This window comes from Symphalangus syndactylus, chromosome 9 (assembly GCF_028878055.3).
Source record: "Symphalangus syndactylus isolate Jambi chromosome 9, NHGRI_mSymSyn1-v2.1_pri, whole genome shotgun sequence".
Classification (NCBI taxonomy): domain Eukaryota; kingdom Metazoa; phylum Chordata; class Mammalia; order Primates; family Hylobatidae; genus Symphalangus; species Symphalangus syndactylus.
In genome coordinates this window covers 30,033,460-30,051,361 of record NC_072431.2, presented here as the reverse complement: position 1 = coordinate 30,051,361, position 17,902 = coordinate 30,033,460, and the positions used below count along the sequence as shown (strand labels likewise).

Genomic DNA, 17,902 nt, shown 5'->3' with positions numbered 1-17,902 from the left:
ATGAGAATCGCTTGAACAGGAGGGGATGGGGGGCGGAGGATGCAGTGAGCCGAGATTGCCGAGATAGCGCCACTGCACTCCAGCCTGGGCAATAGTGAGAGACTCCATCTCAAAAAAAAAAAAAAAAATTGACTTCTTCCTCATTGACCTGTGGTGGTGGCTCCAAGGCCATCATCTCACAACTTTTTTTTTTTTTGAGACGGAGTCTTGCTCTCTTGCCCAGGCTGGAGTGGAGCTGCACGATCTCGGCTCACTGCAACCTCCGCCTCCCAGGTTCAAACATTATCCTGCCTCAGCCTCCCTAGTAGCTGGGATTACAGGCGCGTGCCACCACGCCCAGCTAATTTTTGCATTTTTAGTAGAGACGGGGTTTCACCATGTTGGTCAGGCTGGTCTCGAACTCCTAACCTCATGATCCGCCCGCCTCGGCCTCCCAAAGTGCTAGGATTACAGGCGTGAGCCACTGCGCCCGGCCTCATCTCACATCTTTCTACCTCTGCAGCACACGACACCCCCTAGTTGGAAACAAAGTCGGAGTTTGTGGATTGGGGGAAGGGCGGGGTCTAACCTCAGGTCAGGCGCCGTGCAAGGTACATCTTGGCGCCTGGAAGAGGCCCAGCACAGTTGCCCCCGGGGTGACCCGACCTCCCCTACCAATTGAGGCGCCCTTGTTGCCAGGCTCACGGCGGGGGAGCGACGGGGATGCGCTCATTGGTCAAGGAAGGGGCGCTTGTTACTAGAGGCGAGAACCGGAGCCCATTGGTCGGAACACCTCACAATGGACCCCAGCGGCGCGCAGAGTCTTTATTATTGGTTTGCTGACTGCCTCGGGAGACCCTGTTGCCAGGACACTTGGCGCTCCCGACCCGATCCCCGTTCCCCATTGGCTGTCATGGCAAAAGCCGCCATCTAATGAGGAGCGAGGTGCGGGGTTCCGGAGTGCGCGCTTCCTGCGGTGCGATCTAGTCCTGCAGGAGGCGGCCCAGGGGCCTGACATCGCTCCCAGCGCTCGAGGACCGAGGCCTGTTGTGGAGGACACCGTGCTCCCTTGGGACCTGCTCTGGATTCCGGCCCGGGCGTCCCCTCGGAGCTCTGCATCTCCAACCTGGAACCCAACCCAGAAGGCTCAAGTTTGACGCATCACGCGGCGTGCGGATCCACTGAGGGTCCACAGAGAGGGGCGCCCATCTCCTGCGTCTCAGTTATCCCGGTAATCGTGTATCTGCCCATTGTTCGTTGCCTCATTAACTTGGCTTTCTGGGTGCACCCACCTTGCCACCAGAGAAGTCCAAATCCTGACTTCTCTCCAAGGTGTTGGGAATTCTGTGCCCTAAAGAATTCCGACTCAGATTCGAACGGGGAGCTGGTGGAATCGAGGGTGAAAGACCAGAGGGACGATGTTCTACTATCCCCACGTGCTTCAGCGCCACACTGGCTGCTTCGCCACCATCTGGTAAGGGCGGGGCCCGTTGGCGCGCGATGGGGGACGCTGGCCGGGATCCCAGCCTGACAGCTCCCCCTCCATCCCCATTCTCCCACCTTCCCCACCCACTTCAGGCTGGCGGCGACGCGCGGCAGCCGGTTGGTGAAGCGCGAATACCTGAGGGTGAATGTGGTGAAGACCTGGTAAGGCCCAGAAAAGGGAAAGAGGGCCTGGTGCGGGGCGTGAGTTGGCGGACGGGGTGGGCAAGGCTGTGGGTCCAGTCCTGGGCGCAGCGGTAATCAGGGCGCATTGTTCCCCAGCGAGGAAATCCTCAATTACGTGCTGGTACGAGTGCAACCCCCGCAGCCCGGCCTGCCGCGGCCCCGCTTCTCCCTCTATCTCTCAGCCCAACTTCAGATCGGTGTGATCCGCGTCTATTCTCAACAATGCCAGTACCTCGTGGGTAAGGCTGGGCACCCTCAAAGGTGGGGCGGGCTGAGCAGCTGTCTGCTAAGCTGGCTGTCTACCTCGCTCTCCCTGCCCACAGAGGACATCCAGCACATCTTGGAGCGCCTCCACCGTGCCCAGCTGCAGATCCGAATAGATATGGAGCCTGAGCTGTGAGTGTGCCCTGGGCTTTTGATGGAACACCTGCTAGCTTGGCCTCAGCCTAGCTCAGCCTCAGTCCTTGATGGCCTACATTCTCTCCCAGACCCAGCCTGCTGCTTCCTAACCAGCTGGCCATGATGGAGACCTTAGAAGATGCTCCAGATCCCTTTTTCGGGATGATGTCTGTGGATCCCAGACTTCCTAGTCCTTTCGATATCCCTCAGGTAGGGCTCATTCCCCAAGACTCATGAATTGGCAATGCAGAAGGGGAGTGCTGTCCCTATGTCACTTTGACATTGGGGTTGGGGAAGGAAGCTTGCCACAGCTCTCTCGAACAGGAGATGGTGCAGGGGGACTGCCTAAGTGGACCCATCCAGGCGAAGCCCCCTGTACTTACCTACTCGGGGCCAATCTGATCAGACGGTTTCCCCACTGGAGGCAGCTCCTGTCCCCACTTGTCTCTACACTGTTTTCACTGCAGAGGCCCTAATCCAGGCTCTCATCTCTCTGCACTGGGCTTTCTTACCCCTGTCCTCCTCCATCTATTCCCAATACTCATACAGCTTAATGTCACCCCCTTCCTCGGTTCCCCATTTGAACAGTGGCTCCTGCTGCAAACAGATTACTAGCATTTGGGGCTCTCCATGCCCCATTTATTTTTTAATTTTATTACTATTATTATTATTATTTTTGAGACAGGATCTTGCTCTGTGGCCCAGACTGGAGTGCAGTGGCACGATCTCAGCTTACTGCAACCTCCACCTCCCCGGTTCAAGCGATTCTCCTGCCTCAGCCTCCCGAGTAACTGGGACTACAGGCATTCGCCACCATGCCCAACTGATTTTGTATTTTTAGTTGAGACAGGGTTTCACCATGCTGGCCAGGCTGGTTTCGAACCCCGACCTCATGATCTGCCCGTCTCGTCCTCCTGAAGTGCTGGGATTACAGACATGAGCCACAGAGCCTGGCCCAATATTTTTAGGGTTTTGCCATATTGGCCAGGCTGGTCTCGAACTGCTGACCTCAGGTGATCCACCCACCCTGGCTTTCCAGAGTGCTAGGATTACAGGCGTGAGCCATCGCGCCTGGCCTATTATTATTACTTTTTGAGATGGAGTCTCTGTCACCCAGGCTGGAGTGCAGTGGCGTGATCTTGGCTCACTTCAACCTCCGCTTCCTCTGGTCAAGCGATTCTCCTGCCTCAGCCTCCCGAATAGCTGGGATTACAGGTGCCTGCCACCATGCCCGGCTAATTTTTGTATCTTTACTAGAGACGGGGTTTCACCATGTTGGTCAGGCTGGTCTTGAACTCCTGACCTCAGGTGATCCACCCGCCTCGGCCTCCCAAAGTGCTGGGATTACAGGTGTGAACCACGGTGCCCGGCCATACCCCAGTTTAGAACTAGTCACCCCCAGGCTTCTCTCTCGGTCCTCTGGGCATCTGTGGCTCCTAAACACTAGTTTGGCCCTTATGCCTCAATGATGCCACATTCACATCTTTGCTTGTGCTGTTTCCCTAGCCCATAAAGGTCACCCCTCATCCTCTACAAGTCCGGTTCTACAAATTCTTACAGACCTGGCTCAAATGCTGCCCTTCTCTATGAAATATTTATCCCAGTCTTAGCCGGAACCAAATGCAGTTTGGGAACTCAGCATTTTGCTAGGGCCTTGTTTTACCCTTTGCCTTGACTCTTGTAGGGTTACATACAACCTTGTCTCCCCACTAGACTTCCTTAAGATCAAGAATCTTTTCTGTTCACCTCTGTCAACCGCAACACTTGACAAGGATAATGATGCACTGCTTCTTGCACAATTTTTTTTTTTTTTTTGAGACGGAGTCTTGCTCTGTCGCCCAGGCTGGAGTGCAGTGGCTCAATCTCAGCTCACTGCAATCTGCTTCCCAGTTTCAAGCAATTCTCCTGTCTCCGCCTCTCAAGTAGCTGGAATTACAGGCACTGCCACCAAGCCCGGCTAATTTTTGTATTTTTAGTAGAAATGGGGTTTCACGATGTTGGCCAGGCTGGTCTCAAACTCCTGATGTCAAGTGATCCACCCACCTCAGCCTCCCAAAGTGCTGGGATTACAGATGTGAGCCACTGCACCCGGCCTTCTTGCACAAATTGATGAGGGCTAGATAACTGGGGTATGGGTTGGGGAGGGAGGTGAGAACAGGAACTGGGGAAAGGAGGCCAGATAGCGGGTGAGTTTACTGCAAGCTGATGTCAATGCAACAAGAATTAGGCATAAAAGGAGATTACCGTGCATTGTTGAAGAAGGCTGTGAAAAGTGGGAAAGCAGGGGGCTGAAGCTGAACCCTATCTTTTGTTTCCAATCCCTCCCCAAAGATTCGACACCTCTTAGAGGCTGCAGCCCCAGAGAGAGTTGAAGAGATCCCTCCTGAAGTCCCTGCAGAGCCCAGGAAGCCAGGTCAGCAGAGAGAACCTTCTTTCTGGTGAGAGGCATAGGCAGGCCCAAGAGCTGTAGAAATGACCATTTTTGAGCTTAAGAGCCAGGCCCTGTGAGGGGCACTTTTTTTTTTTTTTTTTTTTTGAGGTGGAGTCTCACTCTGTCGCCCAGGCTAGAGTGCAGTGGCGCCATCTCGGCTCACTGCAAGCAATTCTCCCACCTCAGCCTCCCTAGTAGCTGGGATTACAGACGTGCACCACCACGCCCGGCTAATTTTTGTATTTTTAGTAGAGATGGGGTTTCGCCATGTTGGCCAGGCTGGTCTCAAATTCCTGACCTCAGGTGATCTGCCTGCCTTGGCCTCACAAAGTGCTGGGATTACAGGTGTGAGCCACTGCGCCTGGCGAGGGGCAGTTTATGTGTGTAACCTCATCAGTACCTCACAAGAGTCCTCTGAGGTCAGATTTCTTATCCTTGTTTTGTTTTTTTTTTTTTTTTTTTTTGAGAGATGGGGTATCACTCTGTAGCCCAGGCTGGAGTACAATGGTGCACTTTAGGCTCACTGCAACCTCTGCCTCCCGGATTCAAGCAATTCTCCCTCCTAGTAGATGGGATTACAGGCATGCACCACCACGCCCAGCTAATTTTCGTATTTTTAGTAGAGATGGGTTTTTGCCATGTTGGCCAGGCTGGTCTCAAACTTCTGACCTCAGTTGATCCATCCGCCTCAGCCTCCCAAAGTGCTGGGATTACAGGCGTGAGCCACGACACTTGGCTTTTTTTTTTTTTTTCTTTTTTTCCCAGGCTGGAGTGCAGTGGTATGATGATCATAGGTCATGCAGCCTTGACCTCCAGGGCTCAAGCAATCCTCCCACCTCAGCCTCCAGAGTAGCTGGGACCACAGGGATAAACCACCACACCTGGCTAGTTTTTAAATTTTTTGTAGAGATAGGGTCTCGCCATGTTGCCCAGGCTGGCCTCCAACTCCTGGGCTCAAGCGATCCAAAGTGTTGGGATTACAGGTGTGAGCCACTTCGTCCAGCCTCCCCTTTACCGATGAGGAAAGTGAGGCTCACAGTGGTTAAGCAGTGTACCCAGGGTCAGGATGCCAGAGATTAGCCTGGGTCTGATTAGAATCCAGGTTACCTTGACTTCAGAGTCCATGCTTTTCCTTAACTGCATGGCTGTGGGAATTTGGAAAGAAGCAGAGAGGCTGGTGACTCTCCTGTCCCTCCAGAAAGGATTCCGGTCACTGTGCTGCCACCTGAGGCCATCACGCTCCTGGAGGCAGAGCCGATACGGATCCTGCCGATTGAGGTGAGTTGTCCCCTGTACATAGGGCCTGAGGTCCAGCCCCCTTGCAGCTACTTCTCTCTGTCCCCAGAGTCCTGCCTTTTCTGTCTCCATTTCCCTATTCTCTGTCCCTGGCACTTGAGCACCCAGTGGTTTCCTTGAACCTGGCCCTGTGGCATGCTTCTGGGATCCACTCTCCTGGATCCACTTGCCTTTTTCAGAAATGTTATTGAATCCCCTCCCCTTGCTCTTCCTCTCTGGACAGGGTGAAAGGGAGCTCCCAGAGGTCAGCCGCCGAGAACTGGACCTGCTGATCGCAGAGGAAGAGGAAGCTGTCTTGTTAGAAAGTAGGTGTCTCCGGCAGCATAGGGCCCGCCTGGAGCTGGATAGTCAGACCCCTGGCGTGGGCAGTCTGGGACTGGGCAATGCTCCCATTTCTCCTTTTCTGTCCTCTGAACTCTGATTCTCTCTCCACAGTCCCGCGGCTCCCACCTCCAGCTCCTGCAGAGTAAGGACAAGAATTCCTAGACCAGGTAGGGTGTCGGTGCTGGGAAGGGTCTCCTCATTTCTCTTGCCCATTTCCCCTCAGGGTGGAAGGAATAGAAGAGGCACTGGGCCCTGAGGAGCTGAGGCTGATAGGCTGGGAGCCTGAGGCCCTACTCATGGGTGAGTGCCCAACATGCCCCAGGGGCTTTTCTGGGAGTACCTGGATACTGCTGCAGACAAGGGCTTTATATCCCAACTTGCTAAAGGGAGGCCCCTGCAGTTTCTTGCCCTGGCATTCTGCAAGGGGTAAGGGGCTATGGGACAGAGCCACAACCTTGGGTGTTGTTGCAGAGGTGACCCCCCCGGAGGAGCTGCGTCTGCCAGCCCCACCCAGCCCAGAGGTGAGTAGCATCCCTTCTAATCCTCCTCCTCCTCCTCCTCCTCTTTGCCCTCCCCCGCAAGGACTGCCTCCCCAAGCCCAGGGCCACTGCTAGCTTACAGGGGTCCTTAGTGCAGATGATAAAAGACGCCCCTTTCTACGCCCCATCGTATCTGGCCTGCACTTCCCAGATGGGTACCCGTATGCAAGGTATGAGCTGCTCAAGTGCATGGAGACCCCACACAAGCCCTCTACCCAGGTTCCTCTAGGGGTGGGGTGTGGGGTCCTGTTAGCAGTCCACCAGAATGACAGGAAAAGGAGTAATGGACAGCCTTGCCCCTACCTGCCCTCCCCACTCAACAGAGGCCCCCAGTCCCCCCACCTCCTCGCCGCCGCCGTCGTCGCCGGTTACTATTCTGGGACAAGGAGACTCAGATCTCCCGGGAGAAATTCCGGGAACAACTGCAAACCAGAGCCCACTGCTGGGAATGTGTGAGTGCAGCCCAGGCTTTGCCGGGGAAGGGAGGGAGGCAAAGATGACCAGGGGCACATGCAGGCTGAGCCTTCTAAACTCCTCAGGTGGGTGGGGGGAGGATTGGGAACTTGATGAAAAATCTCCTCCATTCTCCAGAAAATGCAGGCGATGTGGGTTTGCACATATACAACTCTTCATGCTCCTTTAGTGACCCCACCTGTCATACACATGGGCACCAGGTTAAAAAGTCCTTCTTTTAGCAATAAGCAGGGCAGGCAGGGTCATGAGCCCAAAAGCTGGGGAAGTCCAGAAGCCCCAGAACAGTGCATTGCAAAGAGGCAAAGGGGCCCTGAGGAGTGGCTGCTTTATAATGGGGCTTCTGACTTTCCCCCACCACACAGCCCATGGTGCAGCCTCCCGAGAGGACCATCACAGGCCCTGCGGAGTTGTTCAGAACCCCAACTCTCTGTAAGAATGGCGGGGGTTGGGCACAAAGTATCCTCAAAACCAATTCCTCATTCCTGGTGCTCCTCACGCCTCAAACCCTGTGCCTACTACCCTCTTGTCCACAGCTGGCTGGCTACCCCCTGAACTACTGGGTCTCTGGACCCATTGTGCCCAGCCACCCCCAAAAGCCCTCAGACGAGAGCTGCCTGAGGAGGCTGAGGAGGAAAGGAGAAAGATTGAAGTTCCGAGTGAGATCGAGGTAACTGCACCACCTGTTTACTGTATCGCCCCAGTGCCAGGGTCTGCCTGACCAGCTGGCTGCCCTCTCCTGCTATGAGAGCCAACAGCACAGGCTCATTGGCCTTGTGCCTTCTGAGGCCCAAGTCCCAGATGCTTGGGGTCTTAGTTCTGCTTCTCCCATCCCCAGGTCCCGAGGGAGGCCCTGGAGCCCAGTGTTCCCCTTATGGTGTCTCCAGGTAAGCACCTAGAGAAGAGAGGCAGTGGGACCACACCCTAACCACTGTCCCAGGAAACTAGTATCCCAACTGCTGAAGCTGTTTCATGAGTGAAGGCGTGTGTGTGTGACATAAGGAAGCACGGACTGGTCCTCCTCAGCTCTCCCACCTATGTGCTTTTAACAAGTCACTGCACGGCTCTGCCATCTACTTACACCAGGTGGCCACAAGGCCCTAACTACCACCCAAGCAGACACCCACCAGCGCCTTTCCTCCCCCAACAGAGATCTCCCTAGAGGCAGCTGAAGAGGAGAAGACCCGCATCAGCCTTATCCCACCAGAAGAACGGTGGTAAGTGGCCAGGCTCTGTGAGAGCCAGGGCCGACAGCCCTTGGCCAGGTGGTGGAAACAGCTGCTGGGATGGGTATGCCCCTTGTCACTGTCACAGCTGCCACCTTCCCTACTCTTACTCTCATGTTCTCCTAGGGCCTGGGCTGAGGTGGAGCAGCCAGAACTTCCTGCACTGCCCGTGGTGCCTGAACTCCCTGAGGTGCCCATGGAGATGCCTTTGGTGCTGCCCCCAGAGCTCGAGCTGCTCTCACTGGAAGCTGTGCACAGGTACCAGGGAGGTGGCACCTTGATGGGATAGACCTGGGCTGAAGCCTCTGCTAATGGTTCTTGATCCCTATAGGGCAGTGGCACGGGAGCTGCAGGCTAACAGGGAGCCCGACTTCAGCAGCCTGGTGTCACCTCTCAGCCCCCGCAGGATGGCTGCCCGGGTCTTCTACCTGCTCCTGGGTGAGTGTATGCATGTGTGTGTGTGGGGGGCAGGGACACACAGACCAGAGGCCTGTACAGGGACTCCCCCGACCTGCCCTCTCCTCCCCTCCTGACCAGTGCTCTCAGCGCAACAGATTCTTCACGTGAAACAAGAAGAGCCATATGGTCGCCTTCTGATCCAGCCGGGGCCCAGATTCTACTAAGGTTAGAGTCCATTTACAAAGCTGCCAGGAAACCAGCCACTTCTAGTACACCACGTCGTGCCTCACTGGGTCCTGCTTACCTCATTTCTGAATATGCATTTCCAGCCTTCTTGTTCTCAGAGCTATTGTTCAAGCAGAAAACAAGCTGCTTTTATTACAGTACGATGTCATGACTCATTTGTAACAGATCCAGCCTCAGGGACAGCCCTATAAGGCAGCAAGTGGGGCTGGCTCCAAATGGGTATGAGTCTCAGAATCTTTGGTAAGGCAGAACTGAACTGGGCTGAGAGGTGGTCTTAAGGCCTGGGCAGGCTCTATTCTCTCTGGACTGGCTGCAGCCTGCAGTCTAGGAGAGGCCCAGTTCAGCCTGGAGCTCCTGAGCCTTGTCAACAGGCAGTGAGCCCAGAGCTGCTTGAAAGCTGTCGGCGTGCTGTTTGGCCAGGAACGTCAGGAGCAGCAACAGTGCGGCCTTGGTGTCTGGGTGGAGAGGGAGGGAGAAAGGTCAGGGGCCCTAAAGCCTCGCTGCCCCAGGCCCTCTGAGCCTTGCCACTCCCAGCCTCTCCGAAGCCCCTTCCCATGACTCCTACCCTCACCTGGTGGGATCTTGTTGTCAGCCAGAATGAGGCTGCAGATACGCAAAAGCTCGGGGGCCACATCTATAACCTGTGAGGAAAGAGTGGCTGACTCAGGGCAGCAGCCCCAGACCCCAGGTCTAGGCGGGTGGTCAGGACCAAGGAGTGGCAGAGTCTCTTATCAGGGGGGTGGTTGCACCTGGTACTGATTCACAGGCATCCAAGACAACTATGAACATGAGAAGAACCAATGAAACTTGGTGGTAATGACTCTTTTTTGGAGGGAATGGGGGATGTGGGACAAGATAATTAAAGTCATAGCCTCAAGACCAAAAGAAACCCAGACACTCAGGAGCTCCACCTACACAACAGTCTCTAAAGGTATAAGACAAGGGTGACACAAACACTCGGACATGACTCCAAACCTAGCTACTTGGTACAGGCAAAATCTCTTCAGAGAGCAGAGCTGATCTGATTGAAATGCATGGTGTGGTGGCCCAGAGGGACCCTGGGCTCCACAGAGCACAGTTTGAAAGGGCCTTGGTTTAGGAAAGCAGCCTAGGAAAACTGCAACTTCTGGCTCAGACCAAAGGGTAGAAATGGAGCTTCCTCAGGAAAAATGCTATGTGGAGAGAGGAAGTCCCTCCTGTCCCATCACAGGACTGGCTGCCAATCCTTGCAGACAAATAAGAAATGGTGCAGGGAGTATCAAAAGAACAGCTGAAACTGTCACCTTGCATCAGGTGCAACTGACAGCCTGGAGCTCCCGAGCCTCATCAGCAGACAGTGCCTATCACTGAGTGGAACGGCACACTCCCCTCTGAGGGCTGCCAGCAGCAAGGTTACCTGGTCAGGGCTGCTCTGGTACAGGAAGCTGAAGAGGCGCCCAATGGTGACCCACTCCTCCAAGTCCTCCTTCAGTGGCAGGGCATGCAGTAGGGCAGCCAGCACCTGGGCACACAAATGTCTCAGGCCAACCTGCCCTGCCCTCCACCACCCTCCCTCCTCAGCTTCCAAGCCCTGCCTGATGTCTCCCTCCCTCACCTGGGGCTCTGGTTTCCTGGTGGGACTGGCCATCAACAGGCGGGCAAGTGCCCCACAGATGTTGTCACGGACACGATCATGTCGCTCCCGCGCCAGGAGGGGAAAAAGGAGCCCCAGCAGCTTGGGGAAGTGTCTGGTCCACAATCAAGGAACGGCCACATGCTCAGGTAGACCTTGCCCACCTGCAAGCCCTGGGGACACTCCCCCAACCTCCAGTCCCTCCCCTCCTTCGAGCCAAGGATACTCCTGGGCAGGGTGGCCCCCGTGCTCTGCCAGCACGCCCATCCCAAAGATGGCATTGCTTCGCACCTCGGGGTCTGCCTCTCGGGCAGTGCTCAACAGCACAGGGAGCAGCTGAGACACAAACTGGGCTGAGGCAGCACCCAGGCCCTGAATAGTCTCTGCCAAGGTCCCCACTGCAAAGGACTTCTCTGCCACTGTGCAGCCCTGTTTCTGATGGGGGAGAACAGGAAGGAGTACAGATCAGCCTGGGCCAAGGATAAAGGCTGTGGTGGGCACCAGGTGCACAAGGGGACTAGGGCTTGAAGCCAGAAGACGGACACTCACTGTCTTGCACACCAATAATGGCAGGAAACCAGCAAAGAATGGGGCAAAGGAGTCTCCCCCAGCCGCGGCTGCCAGGGCAGGGATGGCCTCTCCAGCGTGCTCCAGCAACATGGCGTCGTATTCAGCCTGTGGAGCCACGTCAGGGGCTGGAGCACTAGGGCCAGCTCAGTGACTGCACACCTCCCTACCGTGCTCTGCCACCAGCTGCAGGGGTCTCTGGGGCTGCCCTTGGTTGATAGGGCTGGCCCCTCTCAAGCTGGGTGTTTCCATGACCCAGCTTCTTCCCCTGGCTCTTCTGCTCCTGCCTATCGCTCCAAGCACACCCCAGTCCACACTGCTCTCCTTCCCTGAACTCCCACTGGCTTAGTGGGATCCGGGTTGTATCCCTCTGGCCATTACCAATCTCTTTTAGTGGCCCTGGCTGCCCCAGGCCAAGCCCAAATACATTGTCCACCCCTGTCCCTGTGGAGACTGCCTGGACTGCCTGGTCCCAGTTTTTATCCCTGGCTCTCACCTGATCATCATCTTCCTCTTCCTCCTCCTCGTCAGTATCCTGACAGGCTGTCTACAAGAAGTAGCTCAACTTAGCGGGGCTTTCACGCCCCTTCTCTTTTTATGGGGGTAGGGGGGTGGACTTGTAGCCAGTCCCCAACCCGGGCCCGGCACCTCTCCTTCCCGAAGCCCACCTGCCCTGCTCACCTTCCTCTGCAGCACAGCCTTGAGCATGCTACAGAGCTCAGCGAGGCGCCCAGGGGGCTTCAGTGTGAGGGCCCCACAGCTGCGGAGCACCCCTGTCAGGGCCTCCAGCACGGCCATCACCACCTGGCGCTCCCGCTCCCTGTTCACTGCCTGCATGTAGGATGGCACCACTCGGGCCAGGGCAGCCTGCAAAGCTGGGGACATTATTGGCTGAAGCACCAGTCAGGCCCTGTCCCTCCCCAAGAACCCCCAGCCTCTCCTTCTCACCAGCAGTGTTGGGTTCCGAGGGGCAGCTTTGACAGGCCTTGTGCAGTGCACAGCAAAACTGACCCAGAGCCTCATGGGCTGCCTTCCGCACATTCAGGTGAGGGCACTGCAGGATGAGGAGGGGTGGGATGTGTCTGCTGTGTGCACTGTGAACACAGGGCCCCCAGCCTGAGAACTCCACCCACTCCACCCACCAGCCCACTCACCTCCAGCAGTTTAAATACTTCTTCAAAGACACTTTCCATGTATGGAAGGAAGGCCACACTACAGAGAGAGACACAGCCGTGGGTAAGGGGCCCCCAGGCAGGGTTTTCAGTGCCAGGGAAGGGCGAATGCTCACCTGGTATTCACAGAGATCTCCCCCACGGCAGCACAGGTGTCTTCCTTCTCATCGAAGAAGGCATTCTCCACGCTGTACCTAGAGTAAGATGGGGAGAGGCAGTGGTGATCAGGCACCAAGAGGAGCAGATCCAGTACTAGGCCCTTGTCTAAAACCAAAGTCGAGATTCCTGATCAGAAGAGCACCCCTCCGTACCCTGAGATCTCCGAGTCATCCTCTTCATCCACATCCTCATCCATGAGCTCCTCCTCTTCTTCCCCATCACTCTCATCGTCAAACAGAAGGAAGGAGCTGCTCCCGTCATGCTGAGGCTGGAGCGGAGGCACGGCAAGGACTTTGGCTCAGCTGGGCCCAGGAGATAAATCCCATTGCAGGGCTGGCCTGGCCCAGCCCACCCACCCTCTGCTCACCACAATGCCCTCGGTGGAACGCAGTGACAGCAGCATGAGCGTGGTGATCTGTTCCAAGTGGGGTGCCAGGCCCTCGCCCATCAGACCCGATAAGGCTGCAAATAGGCTGTACCTGGTCAAAGCAGGCAGAAGAAGCTGTATGGTCCTGCCTGCTACCACCAGACAGGATGGGGGAGCCTGGGAACACCTGACTATGGTCCAAACCAGAGGACTGGAGTCTGGGATGGGGATTCAAGTGGGTCCAGTGGGCAGACAGGAGGGGTGGGGACAAGGGCAGAGGCAGGGTGAGGGGTCACTCACGTGCAGCGCCGCAAGTCAGGGTCGTCTACCTGGTCGCAGAGGCCCAGACCCAGCTGGCAGCATTCCTCAGCCAGTGGCCTCATGGGCTCCCCCACTGCTCGTGCCAGCACCCCCAGTGTCTCTGTGGGGGCAAGGGCTCCATTAGCACCAGGAGGTGGAGGTGGGCTATGGGACCAAAGGTGGTGGCTGGCCCCACCCCTTGGTACAGCATGAAAAACACCCCTTTGATGAGAAGGAAGACATCCGTGCTCCTGTGGGGGCAATCTCTGTCAACACCAGGTGAGCACCAGACCTTTGCTGGCACTGGGAGCCCCACCTGGGAGCCTCTCACTCACCCAGGCTCTGGATCTGCACAGGCTGAAGGTCCTCACGGCCTGTTAACAGGAATTCCCGCAGGTGCTCCATGATGGCAGGGAAGTAGGGCAGCAGCGAGGCCTGGGCAGCCATAGCTGCAGGATGGAAGGACAGAATCAGAGCTGGAGAGGGCAGGGACCACCAGCCACAGGGCCTTTGGGTGAACCCCACATCCCTGCCTCCTGCCTCTCTCCTCACCAATGGCTCCCAGGGCGCTCACAGCCAGCTCCTTGGCCCGGGGACTGCTGGGGTTCCTCAGAGGCTGCAGCATGCATTCCATAAGCTCCGGAAGGTAGGGCTGCACTTTGGGCCCTATGGGAAAGGATGCTCCTCTACCAACCAACCCAGGTCTGCTACCTGCACGCCCACCTCCCTCCAGGCGGAAACCTCTTTGTGGCACCATCACACCCTTTCCCCTACCACAGGCAGCAATGCAGGGAGATGCACATCCTGTACATTCAGCCAAAGCCGCCACCTCATGCCCCTCCCCCAAGCTCCCCACTGCCATCACTACCTAGATTCTCCACGAAGTTCTCCAGGGCATAGCAGGCCTTGGCTAGGTGATGTGTGTGTCCAAGAGGCACCGACTTCAGGTAGGTGAGGAGCAGTGGCATCACCTCCCTTGAATAGCTGCTGATATGGGGCTGGGGGAGGGAGCAAGCAGGGCCTGAGTCAGGTTCACCTGCAGGGCACACACAAGAGTGCCGATGGCAGCAGGGATGCTTGAAGAGATGAAAGGTGAGGGGAAGGGGACATTCAAGTGGTGGCTCCCACATTCAGCCTGGTTCACCTGTAGGTTTTCTGAGAACTGGCCCAGGGCAAACAGCGCAGCACTGCGTACAACTTGCGAGGGGTCCTCTAGGCCCTTGCACACGATCTGCAGCAGTGGGGGCAGCAGTCTGGATAGGGCAGACAAGAGGACACAGGCTGAGGAGCTACACCTGAGAGCCCTAGGCTGACGTGTTCTCTTCATTTTCCCTGGAAAAACCAAGGCTTTTCCTGTCACCAGAGAGTGGGCAGCAGCCCCTGGTCCCTATAGCTGGGAAGCCAGTCATTTATCTTCCAAGCCAGGACACTTTTGATAATGGGGGGAAACGCTATTGATAAATAAGCTTGAACAACAAGTGTAAACCAGGACAGCCATGGTCCTCCCTGTGGGCAAGCCTCACCCTGGGACAGGGGAATAGATACCTCTGCCTGATGTGGTCGCCAGCTCCGTCAGACAGTACGGCCAGCACCAGGAGTCCAGCTTTGCGCTGGTATGGGCTCTCGCTCCGCAAGGCCTCTTCCAGCATGGGCATCTAGGGAAGCATGTGGCACGCTCCTGAAACCCCAGTGAGAGCCTGCCCATTCCTGTGGCAATAGAGGCCTTCACACCTCCCAGGGTCCAAACGTCGTTGGCCTCAGGGGACTAGGCACACTTGGAGGTAGGGACACCAGAAGGACAGAGCCACACTTACCAGCTGGGGACAGAGCTTCTCGGGGGGCAGGTGTAGTGCCAGCATGTCCACAACCTGAGATGGGATGGGGAGACTTACTTTGCTTGACTCCATCTCTGCCTCCCCAACGTCCCACAGCCACCTAACACCTTCCCCCTCTGTCCTGCCCCACATCTCACTTGTACAGCGAAATGCTTAGGAGTCTCCCCCATCAGCTCAATCTCCAACTCTTCCTCTTCTGAATCCTGGTCCTCGGGATCCAACTGGCCTGGTGGGGGCTCAGCAGCCATAATGGGGAAAAGGGTATGCAGCAAGGGTGGCAGGAGACGATTCTTCAGTAAGGCCTTGACAGAGAAGGTGGAACAGTGTCCCTAAGAATCTGCTCCCAGGACGGGCTCACATTAAAAATTCCAGTCTTCCAGGCCATAAGGGGTCTGATAGAAAATTCCCAACCTCCCAGGCAGGAGCTGGGGTGAGGCCCGGCCAAGGCTTGAACCCCCACAGTACTTTAGATACCCTGAGATGGACCGAAAGCCCCAGGAGTGAGACTAAGGGTAGAGATGGGGGTGGGGTGATATGTGTCAATGGGCACTCACTCACCTTGCTCTTGACTTTGACCAAGAAAGTGAGGCAGCAGAGAATACGTACGCGTATCGCATCGCCCAGGGCCACATTTCTAGCCACCTGTCCAGAGAATAACAAAAATCAGAGACAGGGAAGGAAAGTCCCAGCAGAGCGTGTAGCAGGGGCCATGTCCACTCCAGGCTCACCTCCAGGCAGAATGTGAGGATTTCAGAGAGGTAGGGGGTGATGACGGGCACCTCTGACTCCAACAGTTCATCCAAAGCCTCAAGGCCCTCACAGGCCTTTGCCTGACAAACAAGGCACAAGGTTACCATGCTCTTCTTCAGTGGGCCAAGCTGGACACTTCTGCACTCTCCTTCCAACAGAGCTCCTTCCCACCTGTCCTCACCTCATCTATGGGGATCAGAGTCTGCACGGCCATAATCAGCTTGGGCACCAACATCCGAGCGAGAGGCTGAGGGACACATCACAGAGGGCATGATGCAGCCCAATCTCACACCCCAGCAGCTGGCAGCTTCCTCACAGCCTGAATTGCGAGGAGGAGCCCGGGCATAACAGCCAGGCCCACCTACAACATCCCCTCTCAATTGTCAAGAAGGGCCACGCAGGTAAAGAATCCAAAGCAGCTTTTTAACTTTTACTGGTGAGGACGTGAAGGCATGAGGAAAGGGAGTCAAAGATACGAGGGCCCACATCTCACCACATCTTCAGTGCTGAGGTAGGGGGCCATGGTGGTCAGAGTGCGCAGGGAGTAGAAGAGCAGCCCAGGAGAGCCCACCTCACCAAGAGTCTCATTCAGAAGCCGAAGAAGCTCCCAGTGGTGGGGTTGGAAGGCCTCAGGCCGGGAGGTCACCACCACACTTAGCAGCAAAAGCCCCATCTGTCCAAGAATAGAGGATGGGAGAGCAAGCTTACGAGGTCAAGCTTACAACCTCTCAGGTCCTCCCTCCTGCCAACCATGTGATGGTACCTCTCTCTCTGGGCTGTGGGGGCTGTGGGTACTGTGCTGAAGCAGCTGCAAAAGCTGTGGCCAGGCCTCCAGGCCTTCCTTTCGAAAAATGGTGGCTGAGAGCTGGGCCAGGCTGAGGCTCACACAGTGCCTGCAAACAGGAGAGATCTCCTCCAATCACCCTCCAATACCTTCCTCTGCACACAGTGGCCAGGCTCAATGGGGCAGCCAGGAGAGAAACTTTCAGGAGGTGTGGGCAAAGGGTCTTTGCCAAGTTGGGACACATGAGACAGCAGCTCAGAGGGAGGCCAGCAGCACTGCGGGCATGTAATCTGGTAAGTTCAGTCTAACTTAGCCTGAATTTCAGTCTTATTCTTCTGACTTGGGTTTGGCAGATCATCATCACCCTTCCTCAAGAACTTTAGTCTTCAAAACAGCCTTAAAATCCTCACTCCACCTTGTGTCTAGAACTGAAGTCCCTGCCCCACAAGTCCCAGCCTGGAGCTGAAAGGGAAGGCAGAAACCTAGACAAAGTCGTCAAGATCCCGAGAGAAGGGGGTAGGTACTTACTCTGTTTCTCTCTGCAGGGCCGTCAGGATCAGGGACTTGAGGCTGGAACACAGGTGGCAGGTGTTTGGTACCCAGCCTGCCCAAGAAAACTCTCCGCCTGGCCCCGCCCCACCCCAGGCCCAGCCCACCTCTCCCGTTGCTCCGCCGCCAGCCGTCGCCAGCGGGTGTTCAGTCGTCTGCGGGTCAGCACGGCCGCAAACTGGCGGATCTAGGACGAGGAAGCAAGCACGTGGGAGTCCGGGCAGGAAGGTGCTGAGCGGACCGCCGGGGGGCGGATATTGGGGCTTGACCAGTGGCGCACAGTGGGAAGCTCGGAGGGGAGAGTCAGGGGCCTCACCTGGGGGTCGGCCGCCGAGGCTAGCAGGTCGCAGAGAGCCGGCAAAGCGGCGGGGGCCCGAAGAACGATCTGGAGCTGTTCCGTGGCCTGGGGGGAAGCTAGGGGTGAGAGTCGGGCCTTTCCCGCAACCTCCCGCTCGCCCTGGCCCGGTTACGCCTGCTCCGTACCCGACGGATGCGCTCAGTGTCCGGCAGCAGCAGCTCCCGTAGGAGCTGTTCTAGCCTGGCTGGCTCCATGGCAGCAGCTGAGCCGCCGCTACTGGGCCCAAAAGGGGAGGGGGAGGGACAGCACGTGGAGGCTTGACACCCACTTCCGGCGGAAAGGGCGTTGCCGCACGCCCCGCGGGTTGCCAGGTGATTCAATTCGCTTCCCACAAAGAGGTCCGGCTCCTCCACTTCCGTTAGGCTGAGCACCGGCTGAGTCGCGGAAACCCGACTCTGGCAATGTAGGTTCCCCACGCCGGGAGTTCCCCAGCTGGGTTGGAGAACTCGAGCTTCGGGCATCCAGTGGCCA

The 17,902-nt window shown here is 56.7% G+C and overlaps 2 protein-coding genes across 3 annotated transcripts; one reads left to right on the top strand and one right to left on the bottom strand.

Annotated features, from left to right (window-relative positions):
- Positions 1–369: 369 nt before the first annotated feature.
- Positions 370–9,115, top strand: REC8 (REC8 meiotic recombination protein). Its single transcript, XM_055291675.2, has 20 exons — positions 370–1,210; positions 1,312–1,453; positions 1,558–1,626; positions 1,744–1,886; positions 1,971–2,043; positions 2,136–2,256; positions 4,378–4,459; positions 5,676–5,755; positions 5,997–6,078; positions 6,209–6,239; positions 6,321–6,397; positions 6,569–6,618; positions 6,960–7,088; positions 7,473–7,539; positions 7,644–7,777; positions 7,946–7,994; positions 8,258–8,324; positions 8,460–8,591; positions 8,665–8,771; positions 8,871–9,115. Exons 2-20 carry the CDS (start codon positions 1,398–1,400, stop codon positions 8,954–8,956), a joined length of 1,635 nt encoding a protein of 544 aa, XP_055147650.1. The 5' UTR covers positions 370–1,210; positions 1,312–1,397; the 3' UTR covers positions 8,957–9,115.
- On the bottom strand, positions 9,080–17,758 carry IPO4 (importin 4). Of its 2 annotated transcripts, none has more exons than XM_055291665.2 (30): positions 17,557–17,758; positions 17,390–17,476; positions 17,181–17,260; positions 17,053–17,094; positions 16,504–16,633; positions 16,234–16,413; positions 15,922–15,987; positions 15,719–15,820; positions 15,549–15,632; positions 15,128–15,292; positions 14,970–15,023; positions 14,701–14,810; positions 14,300–14,408; positions 14,024–14,153; positions 13,708–13,821; positions 13,491–13,604; positions 13,156–13,276; positions 12,856–12,967; positions 12,641–12,756; positions 12,446–12,523; positions 12,312–12,369; positions 12,106–12,211; positions 11,839–12,032; positions 11,654–11,704; positions 11,140–11,265; positions 10,817–11,025; positions 10,573–10,705; positions 10,375–10,479; positions 9,550–9,619; positions 9,080–9,433 (listed from the first exon to the last, which is right to left on the bottom strand). In XM_055291665.2, exons 1-30 carry the CDS (start codon positions 17,623–17,625, stop codon positions 9,303–9,305), a joined length of 3,246 nt encoding a protein of 1,081 aa, XP_055147640.1. In that variant the 5' UTR covers positions 17,626–17,758; the 3' UTR covers positions 9,080–9,302. The 2 variants fall into 2 exon arrangements, with proteins under 2 accessions (XP_055147640.1, XP_063465392.1); XM_063609322.1 differs by having other exon boundaries at positions 9,544–9,619; positions 17,557–17,713.
- Positions 17,759–17,902: the final 144 nt, after the last annotated feature.

Coding starts and splice junctions, on each gene's coding strand:
- REC8 (XM_055291675.2), top strand. CDS start 1,398: ATGTTCTACTATCCCCACGTGCTTCAGCGCCACACTGGCTGCTTCGCC. Junction 5,756..5,996: donor TACGGATCCTGCCGATTGAG/GTGAGTTGTCCC, acceptor CTCTCTGGACAG/GGTGAAAGGGAGCTCCCAGA. Junction 8,592..8,664: donor TCACTGGAAGCTGTGCACAG/GTACCAGGGAGG, acceptor TGATCCCTATAG/GGCAGTGGCACGGGAGCTGC.
- IPO4 (XM_063609322.1), bottom strand. CDS start 17,625: ATGGAGCCAGCCAGGCTAGAACAGCTCCTACGGGAGCTGCTGCTGCCG. Junction 11,705..11,838: donor AGGCTGTGCTGCAGAGGAAG/GTGAGCAGGGCA, acceptor TACTTCTTGTAG/ACAGCCTGTCAGGATACTGA. Junction 11,266..11,653: donor AAGAGGAAGATGATGATCAG/GTGAGAGCCAGG, acceptor GTGGCTCCACAG/GCTGAATACGACGCCATGTT.